At 54.1% G+C, this 19,556-nt stretch overlaps 1 protein-coding gene across 1 annotated transcript; it reads right to left on the reverse strand.

Annotated features, from left to right (window-relative positions):
• Window positions 1-15,426: 15,426 nt before the first annotated feature.
• LOC126990783 (proline-rich protein 36-like) lies at window positions 15,427-16,278 on the reverse strand. Its single transcript, XM_050849429.1, has one exon. The coding sequence runs from the start codon at window positions 16,276-16,278 to the stop codon at window positions 15,427-15,429; it is 852 nt and encodes a 283-aa protein (XP_050705386.1).
• Between the last annotated feature and the right edge of the window lie 3,278 nt (window positions 16,279-19,556).

Below are 19,556 nucleotides of genomic sequence, written 5' to 3' on the forward strand. Positions count from 1 at the left end.
AAACATTTCCCCCGATGTTTATAAAAGGTCCTGGATACTGGACCTATTCACTTGCCTCCCCCATCACTCTGACACTCACATGCCCTACCAATCCTGTAAACAAACATACTGTCAGCCTCAAAGGTAGTGGGATATTGACGCTTCGGCAAGGTTGCAGCGCCCACAGCCCATCCCTGACACTTCCTGGACAAGAAGCAGTTGTGGAGGAACCCCCCATCAAGGTCTCTCTCGCCCCTCTCCCTCTCCACCTCCCTCCTCTCCCAAAAGTTCTTACAGGCCATCTTAACTGGTCCGTTTTGCCTGACCTTCCATCTCTTCGCAGTGCTGAGTCCATCCCCCTACAGGAGCTAACAGCTGACTTGCAGCCCCTACATCCTGTGGTCAAGCCGAATCAGCCCTTTCAACACGAAATCCATTGGTGGATTGTCTTCGCCATTGTCGTGATCCTGGTTCTTCTGGTGGTAACGTCTGCCATGGGGTATTCCTATGTCCTACGCTACGCACGACGCCGCCTAATTCCAGACTCGAACCTGCAGACATTGCAAGGCGTATCTTCTCCACCAGCACCTGTGAGATCTCAGGGGCGAGATCTTCCGGAAGGGGAAGTATGTCAGGACCCAGAAAACGAGGAAACAGAGGAGTGAGATATACAACTGTGTAAACACCTGACAGGACAAACACTAACAAAAAGGGTGACATATATATAAGTGTAAACATCTCAAGTACAAAAGAGGGGAAACAACGAGGGTAAAGGAAAACAGATACCCAGAGAGGAAAGTGAGATATACAACTGTGTAAACATCTGACAGGACAAACACTAACAAAAAGGGTGACATATATATAAGTGTAAACATCTCAAGTACAAAAGAGGGGAAACAACGAGGGTAAAGGAAAACAGATACCCAGAGAGGAAAGGCAGGTATACAACTGTGTAGACATCTGACAGGACAAACACTAACAAAAAAAGTGACATATATAACAGTGTAAGCATCTCAAGTACCAAAGAGAGGAAACAACGAGGGTAAAGGAAAACAGATACCCAGACTCAAATACAGAAAACAGATGCCCAGTGGGCGTGGTCAGAAAGTGTGAACAACCATTGAAAAAGACTCTGACCTGTGACGTCAGTTGTGGCGACATGTTATGAGCCAATAATTTAACAGAAAAATCACTGTGGGAGTGTCTTAAGACTGACTCACGAATAGCAGGAGAAGTAAAACAATACAACATAATGAGCGAGCAGATGAGTGTGACAGGAAGTATTGGCCATTGGTTATGTAGAAAATTAAGGGCGTGTCAAGGATGTAAGTCCGCCTAAAGCAAAGAAAAATGTGGCCTAGAAATCAGTGATATAGGTAGACCGAGCTTGGTTCTCGCCTCAAGCAGACCTGCTACTCACTCAGCCGAGAATGGCTGTTGTGATCTTAATCGTGAGTAGAAATTCGAGAATCTAAGGAAACCGACTGTATTGTCCTGGAGATTATATTGTGAGGAAATGTGTAGTAGGAATGTGAGTGGTACAGGATAGTGATTATTTGTTTGCGATGTTACAGAAATGGAAACCACAGCGTGTGGTATAATTGGGTGTTTCCATGAATTGTAGTAGATTATACTATAGGAATATGTTATTAGAATTTTGTGAAGAGAGTACATAATGATTGTGACGTAAGCAGAGATACAAACCACTGCTTGTGGAACGACGAGTGTTATTATTATTGGCAACAACTGAGCACATATTGTAGTATTATGTTTAAGACATGTCGTTTGTCATATGTTGTATCCATTGCTGAATATGCCAGAGTGTTATGATCGTCTGAGCATAGAATATTGCGTAAGGCAATTATTTTCACTTAATCTTAAATAAATGTAAATTATATTTTCCCTTGTCTATCCCCGAACACTAGTCTCCAATAACAACTTAAGCCGGATCACGCTACCAAGGATACGAGACGGTGAGATCATTTATTGAGTAATTAATGAGTGATAAAAAGAATTGATTTAATACAAGAAAAGAAGGGTCTAAAAGGCACACGCATTTAGTCCACATGGGGCGCTGACGATGACGCGGAGAGCGGCGTTTTGAGCAGTTTCCAGCGGCGTAAACGCCGCCGGACCCACTGTCAGCAGGCACGGAGTCCCGTAGTCTATACAGGATCTCACGCCCTGGACGTAGAACGTCCGCAGACAGAAAAATTGTCAAGCATGCCACAGAGCAGATTCACACGCGTCCTCTTACGCGAACGACGTGGCCATAGTGGTTTCCGGGCCGAACAACGAGGACAGAGTTCGTATCCTCAGCCGACTCTCAAAGACCTGCGCGTCGATAGGCCTTTTGATCAAAAGCCTAAAAACCAAGGCAATTGCCATCAATCACCGTCTCCTCCCTGAGGCCTTCGAGCTTGACGGCACACCGATTCCATGGGTGCACGCCTACAAATATCTCGGCGTCACCCTGGATTCCCGGCTCACCTTCGCCGCACCGTTGTGACCCTCACTAACATCATGCGGGCCCTGGCGATGACTGCCGGAGGTGCCAGTGACCGAGTCCTGCGCCTGTTCTATCTCCAGGCGGTGAGGGCCTGCGTTGATCACGGCACCCCATGCCTCATGACGGTGGCCCCTGCTGCTCTCCGGCCTCTGGAGACTGCCCAAAATGCGGCAATCCGCACCATCATCGGGGCCCCACGGTGGACGAAATGCATTTGCATGAGGGCGGAGGTACGGCTTAGCCCCGTCACCGTGAGGGTAACGCAGCTCGCCGTCGGCCACCTGGCGACACTGCTGCGCCGCAGGGGATCGGAGCCGCTGAGGGCCTCGGTGGAGCAGGCCCTCCATCAGGCCCCTCTCCTTTTCATTAGGAAAACGTGGGCGGCGGCGAACCTCAGGTCAATCCGCCTCTCCGATGCTTTCTGCTGGACCCAGACCTGCCCCACCCTGGCTACAACACACCTCCCCCGTGGGCACCGGCCACCTTCACGGCCACCATCAGAACGCTGCCGACGAGGAAGGCCCTGCTCACACCGCAGAGGCTAGCGCGGGAGGCCAGGAGCAGAGAGACGGGGGCGGCCCGGCCCGGTGCAGTCGTCTACTACACGGACGGCTCCGTCGATCACCACACTGGGGCTGTTGGGGCTGCTTTCTGCACGGCGGGCCACACAGACGTGTTCCGGCTGACCGACGGCTCCTCCTCCACCCAGGCAGAGCTGGTAGCTCTCAGCAGGACACTGGGACATGCGATTGAGGGGGGCAGGGTCCCGATCCTGGTACACTGCGACTCGGTGCCGGCCATTCGATCGCTGTGCCAGGACCTGTTGGACGACAACGTCTCCCTCCTCACGGGCATCCACGCACGGCTGCAGGAGCTGGGGAGGGCCGGCCGTCATGTCCTTTTTAACTGGTTGCCCAGCCATGCAGGCGTGGTGGGCAATGACGCTGCTGATCGTGCTGCCGGCGAGGGTACACTGCTTCCCACTGTAACATGCCTCGTACCGCAGAGCATGTCTCAGCTCAAGCGCGGCATGGAGGCCCATGCCTCAGCAAGTGTCGTAAGGGACCTTGAATGGGCTCTGGCGGGCGGCTCACCGTCTGCCCATTGGTATGCCTCGGCGACGGGCTCCGGCAGCCGCCCTGTCCCATTATGCACCCCCAGGCGAGTGGCTTCCAACCTCCACCGCCTGCGCCTCGGGTACAGGTGTGCCTCACTCCTGGACCTAGAGGACCCGGCCCCGGTGGAGTGCCCTCACCGCGAGGAGGAGGTCGTCCAGCCGCTCCTCCACTACCTCCTCGAGTGTGGGGGCACACGACATCTCCTCCACAACCTGGACGGCCTACCGGCACCAGAGCTCATCATGGCCCTGAGCGATGAAGCTCTGGTGCATCTTATCAACACGTGTGAACCGCCGAGATGAACCTCCTGAAAAAAACCTTCGCCAGTTCAGCTCACGGGCCGTCCATCGTGACAAGGGCCCGTTTCCCCGAAAGGGAAGAAAATAAAGAAGAAGAAGAAGAAGAAGGGCGCGGGCAGTGGAACGCCAGCACTCCTCGGGCGAGCGGCCGGGTGGCCCTTCTACGGAGGCGAGGTTGACCCGTGGGGTCATCCTCGCTTAGGGCCACCCCTAAGTGGTCAAGTCGACCAGTCGGCTGCTCGCACGTGTCAGATACGGGTGTCTGCTGGGCGCCTGCCCAGAGAGCCCGTGCCTCCGTCGCTGCTCGCCGGCTCTTACTCGTGGCTGTTGCGGTGGCGGAGGCTTCCCCACACCCGCCGCACGCCAGCGGCGGGTTCCCCTCTGCGACGGGCCGTCATACCGACACATGCCCGTTCCCCTTCTAGGTGGTAAATCCCAAAGAAAGAAAGAAGAATAGGCGTGTATTCGCTCTCCGAGCCCACAGCAGAAGCGTGCTATGTGCGTGGGTCTCCTTAAACTTTTTATTTATTATTATTATTATTATTATTACACACACAAAACAAAAAACAAACAAACAAAAAAAAAAAATAATAATAATAAAAAAAATAAAAAGTTTAAGGAGACCCACGCACATAGCTCCGCCGTAGGTTCCCCTAGCGGACGGGGGACCCCACTAGTTGCTCTTCTGCTGCAACTAAAAGCCATTGATAAGGATTGATTTTTTTTTTCTTGAGAAATATCTTTAGCATATTCTTTGGCCAGTATATGAGTAGAGTTTATTACATTGTATGATTCTCTCTTGATTATATCTTTGATGTCTTTTACTACCCTAAACCATACAGGAGCAGTATATTCACACATAGGTGTTACGGGAGTTATGAATATATATCTTATATGATTTTTCTGCTTCGGTAATCATTACGCTTTTAACTCTGAAATTTTTCGATTTTTTTGAGGTAAATTCTTAGAATAAAAGTTTTAGCAAGCAAATAATTCCCTCTATACCTCTAACATACAATAATAAAAATATATGTTTTGTTTGTAGGTATTATAATAGTTCAGTAACTAAGAAAGAGTTGATAAAAGGCTATTAGATTTCATTTTTCCTCCCATATGCACAGGATGTAAAAACAAACTTGTTCAAGGATAATTATTTATTTGTACCATTTGCTTGAGTAACAGATAATCCTATTACCAATCGTTTTGTAGATACAGCTACTATTACCTATGGTCTTGCACAACAAAAATAAAAAATAAAGCTAGCTAGCTACCTTGTTTGTTTGTTTGTTTACTAGCTAGCTAGTTTGTTTGTTTGCTTGCTAGCTTGCTAGTTTGTTTGTTAGCTAGCTAGTGAGTGTGTTTGTTTGCTAGCTAGCTTGTTTGCTTGCTACTGGGTTTATTTGTGTGCTAGCTAGCTAGCTAGCTAGTAAGTTTGTTTGTTTGTTACCTAGCTAGTTATTTTGTCTGCTAGCTAGCTAGCTTGTTTGTTTGTTTGTTTGCTGGCTAGCTAGTTTGTTTGTTTGTTTGCTTGCTAGCTAGCTAGTTAGTTTGTTTGCTAGCTAGCTAGCTAGTGAGTTTGTTTGTTTGCTAGCTAGCTAGTTAGTTTATTTGCTAGCTAGCTAGTTTGTTTGTTTGTTTGCTTGCTAGCTAGCTAGTTGGTTTGTTTGCTAGCTAGCCTAGCAGGATGCTGGCTCCTCTGTAGTCGTCGCCGCGTCACTCGTCTCTTGTGTCTGGTCCCTAGTCCTCTTTTTCATTGGCGCTTGTAACTCCGGGGACACTACTGGGGGTGTCACCTCGGCGGTCACCGCTGCCGTCTCCTTCCTCGTCAGCCGTGGTGGGTCCACCTCCATCTCCCTAGCGGGACACTTTGGTGCCGGGACGCTCAGCTCCGATGGTCCCGTCCTCCTCGTCCGTCATGGTGAGTCAGGTGAGGAGAGGAGGAGAGGAGCTCCTTCCTCGACCGCTGCTAAGCTTCCAATGGTGTGGGTTGCCCTTCCTTTCCTTTAAATTTCGAGGGTTGTTAGCCCTCGCGGGCTATATGCCATTGGCTGGCCCGCCTCTCTCTTGATCTCTCTAAGCCACGGACGCGTCACGCCCAAAAAATGCCAGACCCGCACCCAGCACGGCCCCAAAGGCCAGCGCGCAGCGTACCATGAGCGACCGAAAAAAACCCACTTCAGGTCCCAAGGATTGAAAGGTGTGAATATTTGAAATTAAGGAAGTCAGAGGGCGACAGTGGTTTGTACGTATATTTGGCAGAGTGGATGGTTTGAGAAGTACTTCGTATAGCGGAGGGACCTTTAAATGGGGTCCAGCCCTGATAGTCGGAGGGAGGCGAGCGGAACGGAGGGGATTCTATGAGGGTAAAAGGTGGCACAGTAAGATAACAGGAGGAAGAGACCTTTGTACAGCAAAGGGATCATTTATTTAAAGTGGGTCATTCGAACCACGCAAGTAAAGTGGGAGGCAGTAGAAACAGACCTTTTTGGTGGGGTCCAGCCACAGGAGGTGAGCGGAACGGAGGGGATTGCATGAGACCGAAAGATTGAACAGTAAGTGACAGTTGGAAGAGTCCTTTGTATAGCAAAGGGATCATTTGTTTAAAGTGGGTCATTCGAACCACGCAAGTATAGTCGAAGGTGTTTGGGAGAAGAAAAAAAAAATTAAATAAATAAATAAATAAATAAATAAATAAATAAATAAATAAATAAATAAATAAAAAATAAATATCTAAATAGATAAATAAAAAAAATACAATAAAATAAATAAAAAAATAAATAAATGAATAAAAATTAAAATAATAGTAATATTAATAATAGTAATGATGTTAATAATAATAATAAAAAATAAATAAATAAATAAATAAAATAAACAAATAAATAAAATAGATAAATAACAAAAAAATAAAAAAAATAAAATAAATAAATAAATAAATAAATAAATAAATAAATAAATAAAATAAAATAAATAAAAATCAATCAATAAATAAATAAATAAGTAAATAAAACTAAAATAAATAGATAGGTAAAAAAAAAAAAAAAAAAAAAGTCATGCTGTATCGTCGTTTACCGTGGAGGCTCTCTCTGTCTGAGGAACCTCGTGAGTGTCCCGAGGTCGTCCGTCAGGTACCGTACCATCCTTGCTGCAGCTGTTCTTCTCTCTCCGCAAGGGGTGTAACCCCTCCTGGCCGCCATCGTCCTTAGCGGGCCTGTCTGCGCACAGTCCAGGAGGTAGTGGACGAGGGGGTCATCCGTATCCTCCAGGCAGTGCAGGCACAACTCGCCCTCGTAGTCCGCTATGAGGGAGCGAACGGTCGGGTAGCCGAGGCGCAGTCTGTGGATCATTACCCTATCCCTCCTCGCTAAGGAGGAGGGGAGGGGAACGGTCTCGTAGCCGGTGGCGTTGGCGTACCAATGAAGGGACGCTGAGGTTGCCTCAGCGTCCTTCACTAGCGCGAGCGCGCGCCTTCCTGTAGTCCTCTTCGCTGTGCGTTTTAGCTGTTGTAAGCGAACAGGGACCTCGATCGCGATCCGGTCCTGGTCCAGCGCCTGCTTGGCTGCTGCATCCGCCCCCTCGTTGCCCGGGACACCCACGTGACTGGGTATCCAGGCGAACGTCACGGCTCGCTCGTCGCGTCCCAGGCGTGCCAGAGTGTCTAGTGTCATGGTCACCAGTCTGATGTTGTCACGTACCCTGTCTCGTCTGAGCGTCTGAAGTGCTGTCATCGAGTCAGTGTAAACGTTGATGTCCTTGTTGTCGGTGCGTAGGGCGTGCTGGAGCGCTGTCAGGAGAGCCACTAGCTCTGCCTGAAGGGTAGAGCAGTGGTCGCCGGTCCGCCAACCGTGTGTCTCCTCGCCGCTCACGAAGGCCGCCGCTGTTCTGCCTCTCTCTCGGTCAACAGATCCGTCCGTGTAGTATACAATTGCCCCATCCGAAGATGTGCGGGCAAGGGTTCCTCTTGCGTGGGCGAGTAAGGTACCTGACACAGATATTTAATGCTTCCCTCTCAGCGGAGTACTTTCCTGATAAGTTTAAAAATGCCACTCTCAAACTCATTCCCAAGGGGAGTAAAAACCCCCACTACCCCTCCAACTACCGCCCGATATCTCTCCTCGAGGTGCCGGGGAAGATATTCGAGCGTGTGCTCAACCACCGACGCAGGACCTTTTTTGAAGACTCTGACATTCACAACGATTTACAGTTTAGTTTTAGACAAGGACGAGGAACCACGCATGCCCTCGCTCTGGTGAGCGAGACTGTCGCTCAGCAAAAAGCGGACGGGGGGCAGTGTCATATCGTCCAGCGGGACATCACCAAGGCCTTCGATCAAGTATGTCACCTAAGGATGAAGTACAAAATCTTACACCTCGGACTTCCTGTTATTCTAGAGAAGCTAGTATGCGACTTTCTAGATGACCGGTCGGCTAGGATAAGAATTGGAAACTTCTTAGGCGACAGCTTTGCCCTAGGCTGCGGTGTCCCCCAGGGCAGTGTGCTGTCCCCCACGCTCTTCACACTGTACACAAGAGACTCCCCTCCCACACGTCGCGGCATAAACATCTCATACGCCGACGACGTCAATCAAATAATCGGATACCCCGGAAGGTCCATCCGGATGGCTCAGGCGCCTACAGTTAGGGAAATCGACTCCCTCAACGCCTACGAGTCCAAATGGCGTATCCGAACAAACACACAAAAATTCTCAGTTATGAGACTTGGATCCCGAAACAACGAACAACTCTTAACCGCAACAGATATACATGACACACAACAACGGGGATCGATCCTCGGACTACACATATCTACAAATGGCTATCACAAGCATGTCCAGCACAGTCAAACAGTCAACTCACGAGGCTGTACCGGTTCAAACTGATGCCTCCGAAAATCAAACTCCACCTTGTGAAAACCCTTATCCTTCCTATCCTTGATAACCCCCCAATCCCCATACACACACTAAGCAACACCCAGCTTGGGAAGCTGCGACGCATCCAATATAAAGCACTCCGGTTCGCCACGAACCAAAACTACCCGCTCACGATGAACACAGAGGAAATACACACTGCCACAAAAACCCTCCCCCTTAACGTAAGACTTCACGACCGAGCTGTCAAAACATGGCTCCGCCTCGAGTCACTCCGCTTACCCTACCTCACCACTCTCACTGACAATGCACATAACGTTCGCCGCTACCACCAATCATTCCCCAGCAGCCTGGCTGCACTCAACACCATCCCCACCTCGCTCTTTCACTGACCCCTCATCTCTCCCTGACGACACCTAGCTAGCTAGATACCAAACAACAAAACACCCACACCACGCCACACACACAAAATGTATACCTACACCTCCTACATAACACCAACACCTACAACTATCAAATTCATTTTTGTGTAATTATAAAATAACTATATATATATATATATATATATATATATATATATATATATATATATATATATATATATATATATATATATATATATATATATATATATATATATATATATATATATATGTCAATTCAACATGTAAAATTATATAACTATAAATAAATATGTCCTTGTCAGGTGGACGCCCACCATCTTTCTACCTCCTTCTGTACTTCTCTCTTCTCCCCCTTTCCCTTCTTCACCCCTCTCTTCTTTCCTTCACCTCTCTCTCTCTAAATAAAATAAAAATAAAAAATAAAATAAAAAAAAAAATAAAAAAAACCGGCATTGGGTTCCCGGACCTGGCAGCGTGTACACCTCTTCCCCACCTTCTAGCAACAGCTCTCGCGGGCGAGCGATTGAGCTGCTCTGCTACTGCCAGGCTGTGAGTCACCGTGTCAGTGCTCCCTGACTACGTGTTACTCACTCCCCGGAGTTGCCAGCGTTACCACGCGCCTTCCACCTTGTGCACGCCGACTTCCTGCCCCGCGCTGCACACTTCACCCTGCTCCGCGCTCTGCCGTGCCAATGTACACTGTCTGCGTGTCACTGGTCACGCGTCGCTCGTTACACGCGACTGCAGCCTTCCTGCTGCTCTGTGTTTGTGCTTTTTTTTGTCTTTTGCTTGTGTGTTTGAGCCTTAGACCCTGGTTTAGTACGACGCCGAACCCCGAGGGCAGTGCCACGAGGGGGCCCCTTAGGATAATAGGGTGGTTAGAGGAAAAAACAGGATTCTTGTTAGGTCCCCCAAGACCCGCAAGGGGCGACAGCGGAGCCTACCGAGCCCTTTAGAGGGTGGGCGGGCTTTAGCCCTCCGCTGCCGTAGGTCAGCCGGCTCTTCGTAGGATAGTTTTTGTTACCCTTTTTTTTTATTTTGTATTAAATGTCTAGCTGTGTTCCAGCCGTTGTGCTGTCTTGTCGTTAGGATGTCTACGGACAAGCGTGTCCGCCCCGCTAGCGACTCGGAGAGCTCCGACTCCGAGTCGCCTGCGGATAAGCAGCTACGCCTTGAGTCGGGGAGTGAGAGTGATGAGGCGGCCCTTATCCCGCTCCTCGACTCTTCTGATGAGGATTGGGTGGTAGGAAAGGTGCGTGACCGTAACCACCGCTCCCACCCACCTCCGCCACCTTCGCCTTCCCGCTCCCGTTCGCCACTTGGCACCTCTGCTACCCCCACCCTGCCCAGCGGCTCACACCGACGCCGTTCCCCCGTACTACTGCTACTGCCCTCACTGCTGCCACCTCAACTGCCTCCACCGCTGCTCCTTCACCTGCCTCCGCCGCTGCCCATGCCACCCCGCTCGGTGCAGTCTCGCATCCCGAGCAAGCTGCTGCCCGCCAAGCTGCTACGGCCCCTGTCAGACCCAAGGTTATTGTCCCTCCTACACCGGGCTTCGAGACTGCCCTCGATATGGCGGAGGCCCTGGAGGAGGAACTCGGGCACCGCTTCCAGATGCGCTTCCTGGAGAACGGAGGCGTGCTGGTCATCCCGCCTTCCGAGGAAGCCCTCCGTGCTCTCATGGACACCACGTCGGTGCATGGGAAGGCGATGCAGTTGCGGCTGATGGGCGACGCAACCACCAAGGGGGTGGTGACCACTTACCCGGTTGCCATGCCTCTCAAGGCTCTCCTCCGACACCCGAGCGTCGTCACGGCGGAGCGGTGTATGACGCGCCACAACCTTGCCACGAGGCAGGTCCTCATCTCGGTGAGGGGCCCCTTGCCAGGCATGCTCGACCTGTGGAGTTGGGGCGTATTCTACACGCGCCCCTTCAACGCCGAGCCCCTCCGTTGCTATCGCTGCCATCAATACGGCCACCATCGTCCCCATCCCCAAGAGTGGAGACGGGCTCCAACATCGCCCGATCTCCCTCCTAAGCTGCCTCGGCAAGTGTATGGAGAGTCCTACTTCCGCGCCTTCAGTGGGCGATGGGCCCCCTCCATCACCTTCACCACCTCTTTGCCTTCCGCCGGGGCAGGGGCACCAGGGACTGCATCTCCACCCTCCTCTCTGGTGTCCTGGGGAGACGGGCGGTGGTGGTATTTATTGACCTCGAGAAAGCTTTTGAGCTCGCCTCAGCCCCAGCCATGCTCTCCATTCTAGCTGAAAGGGGCGTCCGTGGCCGCCTGCTGGCGTGGGTGGGCCATTACCTGGAGGGACGGAGAGCGGCCGTCCGATTTCAGGGCCATACGTCCGCGATAGAGACTTTTGAGAACGGCACGCCTCAGGGTGGCATCCTGAGCCCCGTGCTGTTCAATCTGCTCGTCGAGAAGTTGACATCCCTTCCGACGAGCGGAAACGCCAGAGTCCTATCGTATGCGGACGATGTGGTGTGGGGCTCCAACCACGTGGCCTGCGCCCGCCAGCTCCTCCGCCGGCTGACACAGACGTGCGCCGCCCTAGGGCTGGTCGTCAACAGGACAAAGACAAGGGCCATGGCCTTTCGCCAGGGCCACCTTCCTGAGCCCTTCGACCTCGAGGGTACGCCCGTGCCGTGGCTGCACACTTATAAGTACCTCGGGGTCACTGTTGACTCCAGTCTGTCCTTCGGCCGCACATCGCCCGCGTGCGGGACGAGGTACGGCGGCGCACTAATGTGATGAGGGCCCTTGGCAGAACAGCGGGTGAGGCTGGGAACAGGGTCCTGCGGACTTTCTGCGTCCAGGGCGTTCGGTCCTGTATTGATTACGGGACGCCGTGCCTGCTGACGGTGGGTCCGGCGGCGCTTCGGCCGCTGGAGACAGCTCAAAACGCCGCCCTCCGCGTCATCGTTGGAGCCCCCATGTGGACGAAATGCGTGTGCCTCCGGGCGGAGGCACGCGTGTGCAGCGTCGCCGCGAGAGTCACCCAACTCTCAGTGGGGCATCTGGCGGCGCTGCTGAGACGCATGGGGGCGGAGCAGCTCCGCGCCTCCGTCGGGCGGGCCCTCCTGCAGGACCCCCTCCTGCTCCGCAAGAGAACGTGGGCGACTGTGGCGGCGGCCACGATTCGCAGTAGCGGACTCCCCCACGCCCTTGTGACGGCTGTGGATGCCCCCCAATCCCACCTACGTTGCCCGCCCCCCGTGGGAGCCGCCTGCCTTAACAGCCACCATACGGCCGCTCGCCAAAAGGAAGGCCCTCCTCACCCCTCTGGAGCTGGCCAGGGAGGCAGACAGCAGAGAGCGGGAAGCAGCGCACCCTGGAGCCTCCGTGTACTTCACGGACGGCTCCGTCAACCACCAGACGGGGGCTGTCGGCGCAGCTTTTGTGTGCGATGGGGTCACCGCGATATTTCGCCTGCCAGACGGATGTTCATCCACTCAGGCTGAGCTGGCAGCCATTGGCGGGGCTCTGGATCATGCAGTGGAGGGGGGTCGGGGCCCTGTCTTGATCCACTGCGATTCAGTCCCTGCCATCTGCTCTCTACTACAAGACCCCCTGCGCGAACACGTGTCCCTCCTCACCTCCATCCTTGCGAGGCTGGCAGATTTGAGGGGAGCAGGGCGCCCAGTACACGTTAACTGGTTGCCCAGCCACTCGGGCGTGGCGGGCAACGAGTCAGCGGATGGCGCTGCTGCTGGGGCAACGCTCCTGCCTGCTGTCACGCGGCCTGTTGTTGTGAGCCTGTCACAATTGAAGAGGGGCATGGCCGCACGGTCTACTGCTGGGATTGTCAGGGAGCTGGAGGAGGCCCTGGCTGCGGGCTCGCTGTCCGCGTATTGGTACTCGCCGGCCACTAACACCGGCGCCCGCCAGCCCCCGCCAAACCTGCCGAGACGGGAGGCATCCAACATCCGCCGCCTCCGTCTCGGTTACAAATGTGCGTCAGTCCTTCACCCTGATGACCCTGCCCCTGTCGTCTGCCCTTACTGCGAGGAGGAGGTCCTCCAGCCGCTCCTCCACTACCTCCTCGAGTGCTGTGCGACGCGCAACCTGCTTCCCAACCGGAAGGGGCTATCAGCGCCAGCCTTGGTGGGGGCCCTGGACGACAGGGCGCTTACTGCCCTAGTGCGGGCATATGAGCCGCCCAGGTAGGCTCTCTGTTCTGTATATGTGGGCGTGTTAGAGTGCGTGTATGTATGTGTGGGTGTTTGTGTGTGAGTATGTGCGTGATTGTATTTTTTAAGTCAGCTACAGGACGCCTGGTGCGCCTGTGCCCCAGCCCACTTAGTGGTAAGGGGTGTTTACTATCTATATGTGTGCGTACATCGGCGTGTGTGTGCGCGTGTGTATGTATATATGTACATGCACACGTGGGCGCGGCGTGCCGTGTATGCACATATAGCCCCAGCCATAACTGCGACGGGCCGTCGTAGTAGACAAAGGCCCGTTCCCCTTCTTAGGGGTTAATCTTAAAAGGAAGGCGGCCCGGCCTCGGGCGAGCAGCCGGGTGGCCCTTCTACGGAGGCGAGGTGGACCCGTGGGGTCATCCTCGCTTGACGGTGGATCCTGCCCACGGGGAACTGCAGGCCGGCACGGCTGGAGCAGGACTTTGACTTCCCCTTCATCTTTCCTCCCTTGCCGCGTCCAGATATGTCGACAGTGAGTGGTGGGGGCGTGGACTTGCGCTTCTGCTGTGGGCTCGGAGAGCGAATACCCGCCACTTTTTTTTTTTTTAATCCCTTGGGGAGGATACGGGCCTTTGTCAAGTTTGACGGCCCGTGAGCTGAATGCCGAAGTCTGATCGGGGGGTTTACCTCGGGGGTTCACAGGTCGTGACTACACGCACCAGGGCCTCGTCACTGAGGGCCATAATTAGCTCCGGTGCCGGCAGCCCGTCTGGGTTGCGGAGCAGATTGCGTGTGCCCCTACACTCGAGGAGGTAGTGGAGGAGCGGCTGGAGGACCTCCTCTTCGCAGTAAGGGCACTCCACCGGGACCGGGTCGTCGATGTCCAGGAGCGAGGCACAACGGTACCCGAGGCGCAGGCGGTGGAGGTTGGAGGCCACTCACCTGGGGGCGCCTAATGGGTGGCGACGGCTGCCGGCGCCCGTCGCCGAGGCATACCAGTGCGCAGACGGTGAGCCGGCCACCAAGGCCTCTGCAAGGGTCCGAACGACACCCACCGAGGTATGGGCCGCCATGTCACGCTTTAGCAGAGACACGCTCGGGGAAACGGGGCATATTACGTTGGGCAGCAGGGTGGCCTCGCCGGCAGCGCGGTCAGCAGCGTCGTTGCCCAACACGCCTACATGGCTGGGCAATCAGTTTAAATGGACTTGACGGCCTGCTCTCCCAGTTCCTGCAACCGGGCGTGGATGCCCGTGAGGAGGGAGACGTTGTCATTCAGTACAGCGATCGTATGGCCGGCACCGAGTCGCAGTGTACCAGGACCGGGCCCCTGCCCCACTCAACTGCATGTCCCAGCGCCCTGTTCAGCGCTTCAAGATCCGCCTGGGTTGAGGAGGAGCCGTCAGGCAGTCGGACCATCTCGGCGTGACCCGCCGTGATGAATGCCACCCCGACAGCCCCAGTGCCTGCTATGGGCCGGGCTGCCTCCGTTTTTCTGTTCCTGGCCTCCCGCGCTAGGCGGTGCGGTGTCAGTAGGGCCTTTTTCACAGGAAGTGGTTTGATGGTGGCCGTCAAGGTGGCTGGTGCCCACGGGGGAGGTGTGGTGTAGCTAGGGTGGGGCAGAACTTGGGCCATCAGGAAACACCGGGAGAGGCTGGTGGACCTGAGTTTGGTCGCTGATACACTCGCCCACGTTTTCCTGCGAAAGAGGAGAGGGGCCTGATGGAGGGCCTGTTCCCGCAGCGGTCCCGATCCCCTGCAGCGCAGCAGCGTTGCCAGGTGGCCGACGGCGAGCTGATTGACCCTCGCGGCAACAGTGCTAATCCACACTCCGCCCTCAAGCATATGCATTTGGTCCACCGAGGGGCCCCTAGGATGGTGCGGATCGCCGCATTCTGGGCCGTTTCCAGAGGCTGGAGTGCAGCAGGGTCCACCGTAATGAGGCATGGCGTCCCGTAGTCAACACAGGCCCTCACCGACTGGCCCTCACCCAGGAGTGTCTCCTGCAGGAGGACGGCATCGAAGCCGCCGGTGCCGAGCGCAGCTCGCAGGAGGTGGACCATGCCCGCACGCCACAGACGTTCCACTGTAGTACGCTCAGCGGCCCCTCACGGACGCCGCCGGGGTGGACACGGGGGCCGTCGTGAGGGTGGGCGCAGGGCCGCGGCGCCTCTGCTCCACCTTCCGCTTGGGCTGTGTGATGCGGGAGCGCGGCGGGACTGTTTGCACCGGGACGTGCGACCGTGGTGGGGAGCGGCCGATGGCGAAGGTGACTGATGTCTGACCCGGTGGTGAGCTCTGGGTGGCGGGAGCCTTGGGCGCGTCGGTGTCCATCACAGCCTCCTGGTGAGGGAGGGGGGTAACGGTCGGCATGGGCTCGGCGGGAAGAGAGGCGGGGCTCCGTATTTCTTGAGGCGCTGCCGGTGTTGGAGCTGTGTTTGCAGTTGTCGGAAAGTGCTCCGCCACGGTCGCATTTGCAATTACCTCTATCGCTGCCTTGTCCGGCGTCAGCTGTAGTAGAGTGGTGAGGGCCAAGGCAAAGCTTGGTAGCATGCCCTCCAGCGCGTCCTTGGTGAAGAGCACTGACCTTGGGGGTGGAACTTGCGGACGTTGCGGGTACTGACAGTTGCGCCGTCGGTGTTTGCGCTGTGCCATGGGCGGGGAGCACGGAGTGCCCACTGCGAGGGGCCCGAGGTGGAGGCAGGAGGAGGTTGTAAGGCAGGCGTTGAGGTGGAGGGTTTGATGGCGTCCGCACGAGGTTGCGGGGCAGGTGGTGCCGCTGTGGTTGGGGTTGTGGCTCTGGTGGCGCGTGGCGGAAGGAGGCTGGGGAAGTGGTCCTCGGATGCTAGCGTTGCTGGAGCAGGAGGGGCTTGCATGTGGCGGGGGCGGGAGCAGGAGCGGGACTGTCGGGTCCAAGGAGGGCGAGACGGGTTGTGGGCGGCCTGCCATTCCACCTGCCTCTGGATGCCTCGCTCGACTATAGTCCTCCGTGTGGGGCAGCGGTGGCTCCAGGCGTGGTGGTGCAGCTTGCAATTCGGATAACCTGCCTGCACCTCCTCCCGGCCTTGTATTTTTCCAAGCACCCCTCTGTCATGTGCGGCCCGGAGCACATGCCGCACACAGCGGGGCGGTTGCATCGGGAGCGGTGGTGCCCGAATTGTTGGCAGCAGTAGCATCTCAGAGGCTCCTTGTTGAAGGGGCGGGTGTAGAATACCCCCCAGCTCCCCAGGTCTAGGGAGCCCGGGAGTGGCCCCTTCAGGGTGATCATCACCTGTCTGGTGGCGAGCCCGTCTCGCGTCAGGCACCTGTCTGCAGAGAGAACGTCTGGGTGGCGAAGGAGGGCATTCAGGGGCATTGCCACGGGATAGGCGGTCACCACGCCCTTGGTGGTGGCCTCGCCAACCTGTCGCAGGGTGACAGGCTTGCCCTGAATCGAGGTAACGGCCAGGAGGTAGTGGAGCACAGCCTGATGGCGGGGTCGCAAGCACGCCCCGACTCTAAAAAACGGAGCTGCAAGCGGGTGCCAAACTGCTCCTCCAGGGCCTCGGCAAGGTCGAGAGCCGTATCGAACCCCGCCGTCGGAGGAACCAGGACTTTGGGGGTCGAAGAGCCGGAACCAGCAGACTCGGGGTGTGATGGAGGAGCAGTGCCGGGCGTGGCAGGGAGGGAAGCAGCAGGAGCGGCGTTGGAGGTAGAAGCGGTGCCGGGCGAGGCAGAGGCAGCAGAGGTAGGGGCGTGGTTGGGGGGCGCATGGCGCCCACCGTGGAACAAGGTGGCAGCCGAGGAGTCAGAGGAGGCGGGCGTGGCAGCAGCGGTGGCGGTCGTGGTAGCAGCGGTGGCCGTGGACGAGGCAGAGGGTCGAGCAGCGGTGGTAGTGGCGTCAGCCGAGAGCGGCGTCTACGTCTACCTCCACCAGCACCCACTCATCATCAGATGAGGGGGGACTGGGCAAGGGTCGCCTTATCGCACTGCTCTCAGACTGCAGGCGGAGCTGTTTGTCCAAGGGCGATCCGGAGTCGGAGACTTCCGGGTCGCTGACAGGGCGGTCACGTTTGTCAGAGGGCATCCTATCAACGAGACAGCCCGAGGGCTGAACCACAGCTGGACATAGAAAACAAAATAAAATAAAAAGTACAAAAAACAGAACTAGCCTAACAAAAAAGCCGCTAGCCTACAACAGCAGGGGGCTACAGCAAACCCACCTCTAAAGGGCTGGAAGCACTGTTGTTGCCCCTAATGGGTCTTGGGGACCTAACAAGAACCCCTTATCCTAGGGGGCCCCTCGTGGCAATGCCCTCGGGGTTCGGCTTCGTACCACACCAGGGTCTAATGGCTCAAGCACACAAAAAAAAAAAAAGACCAGCAACCGTCACACAGTCGCGTGTAACAAACGACACGTGAACAGGTGCACGACAGTGCAACCTGACACGGCATCACGAAGCAGGAGTGCAGCGCGGGACAGTGAGTTAGGTGGCGGGGTGGGATGCAGGGCTGCCAGGCGCTGAAGTGCAGGTGACAGCGTGATTTCAAATTCAAATTCAAATATTTATTAGATCAGATTGGGGGAAATTACAGAGGGGGGGGGGGGGTGCACATACAAGGATATATAAAGATATAAGGATACATATCCATACACGGCCTAGTACGTACAGGGAGAAAAGTTTTGGAAAAAAACAGAGATAAAGGAGGAGGTAGAAAGTTGCCGAGCGGTTACAGCACTGCTATTTTTTGTATATAGTTTGAAAAGTCGAGGGTAGGAGGAAACATTTTAGGGAAAGAAATGGGAAATGGGGCTACAATGGTTTACCAGCCTATCACATATACATAATTTTAATCGCGGGTTGCATACATTTTTAGCGATTTACATAAAATTGATAAAAAAAGTTGTTAAAATTAATTTTGCAGTTTACAGGTATACGGTAACAATATGGCTACATAAGAGTGTTTACGGGAGACATGTATGGGAGTGATTCGAAAAAAATTATGGGCACAAGGGAAATACACATTTACGGGAGAGAGGGAGTGATGAAAAAAAATACGAACACGGGAAAATACAGCGATAAGGGGAAGATACCTAACACATACAGATACATATACATATACATACATATACACACACATACACATACATATATATACATATACATAGACATACATATACACACACACATACATACATATACATACATACATATATATACATATATATATATATATATATATATATATATATATGTATATATATATATATATATATATATATATATATATATATATATATATATATATATATATACACACACATACACATATACACACATAAAGATATATATGGAGGGAGGTCGATGAGGAATGCGGTGTTATGAGTAAGGATTAAAACATCGCATACTGTCAAGGGGGTAGTGTAAACGTACTAAAAGGCATATATGTGTTCAGGGGTCAACGTGAGCATGTGAGGAAGGGGTGAGCGTGGAAGTTAAAATCTCGGTTCGGGATCATGGTTCGCCTCCAAGGCTAGGAGACTCCGCGGAAACCACGGATGACTCCTGCCCGGGGCTTCTCTGTGAAGGTCCTGAAGGGTCCGGAACTGCTCCAGCCCTCCGTCTCCATCCGGGTCCATATATTAACCGACATCTGATGGAGCAGGATATTTAGGGGAGGAATGCTAGCTTCCTCGTGGAGGGAACGCGTGGTCCTGAAATTATCCCACCTTACGCTGAGGGCAAAGCGTAGTGCCGCGTTCTGCACCTTCTGGAGCCGACCGAGGGCCGTCGCACTAAGCCCATGGAGGGGAATGGGCAGGTAAGGAGGACAGGGATCACCAAGGTCTTAACGAGATGCAGTTTTATCCTGGGTTCGAGATCCAAGAAGCGATACAACATGGTCAGCGCCGCCCTCGCCCACGCCGCCCTCTCGGTGATGTGGGTGGTGAACCCACGCCGGGAGATCTTAAGACCGAGAAGACGTCCCTGAGCGCTAAAGTCAACGAGTTCGTCGTCGACAATGAGCGGGGCGGGGTTTCTGGACGCCAAAGGTGTGACGGTAAACTTCGCCATGTTCACAAAGGAACAAAGGAAGAACAAACAACAGCAGACCTGCTGGTCCTTACGAGGTTGTTTGTGACAAGCTACACTAACTATCTAATCAAAGGTGGAAGATGAAGGACAGCAAAGGCGAAGGCTCCTCGCCCCCATCCCTCCAGCCAAAGCTGGCAGGAAAGGAAAAGA

The sequence above is a fragment of the Eriocheir sinensis genome, unplaced genomic scaffold (assembly GCF_024679095.1).
Source record: "Eriocheir sinensis breed Jianghai 21 unplaced genomic scaffold, ASM2467909v1 Scaffold20, whole genome shotgun sequence".
NCBI classification, from domain to species: Eukaryota; Metazoa; Arthropoda; class Malacostraca; order Decapoda; family Varunidae; genus Eriocheir; species Eriocheir sinensis.

Excerpts from the sequence above, each read along its gene's own strand:
- LOC126990783 (XM_050849429.1), bottom strand. The coding sequence starts at position 16,278 with ATGGCAGGCCGCCCACAACCCGTCTCGCCCTCCTTGGACCCGACAGTC.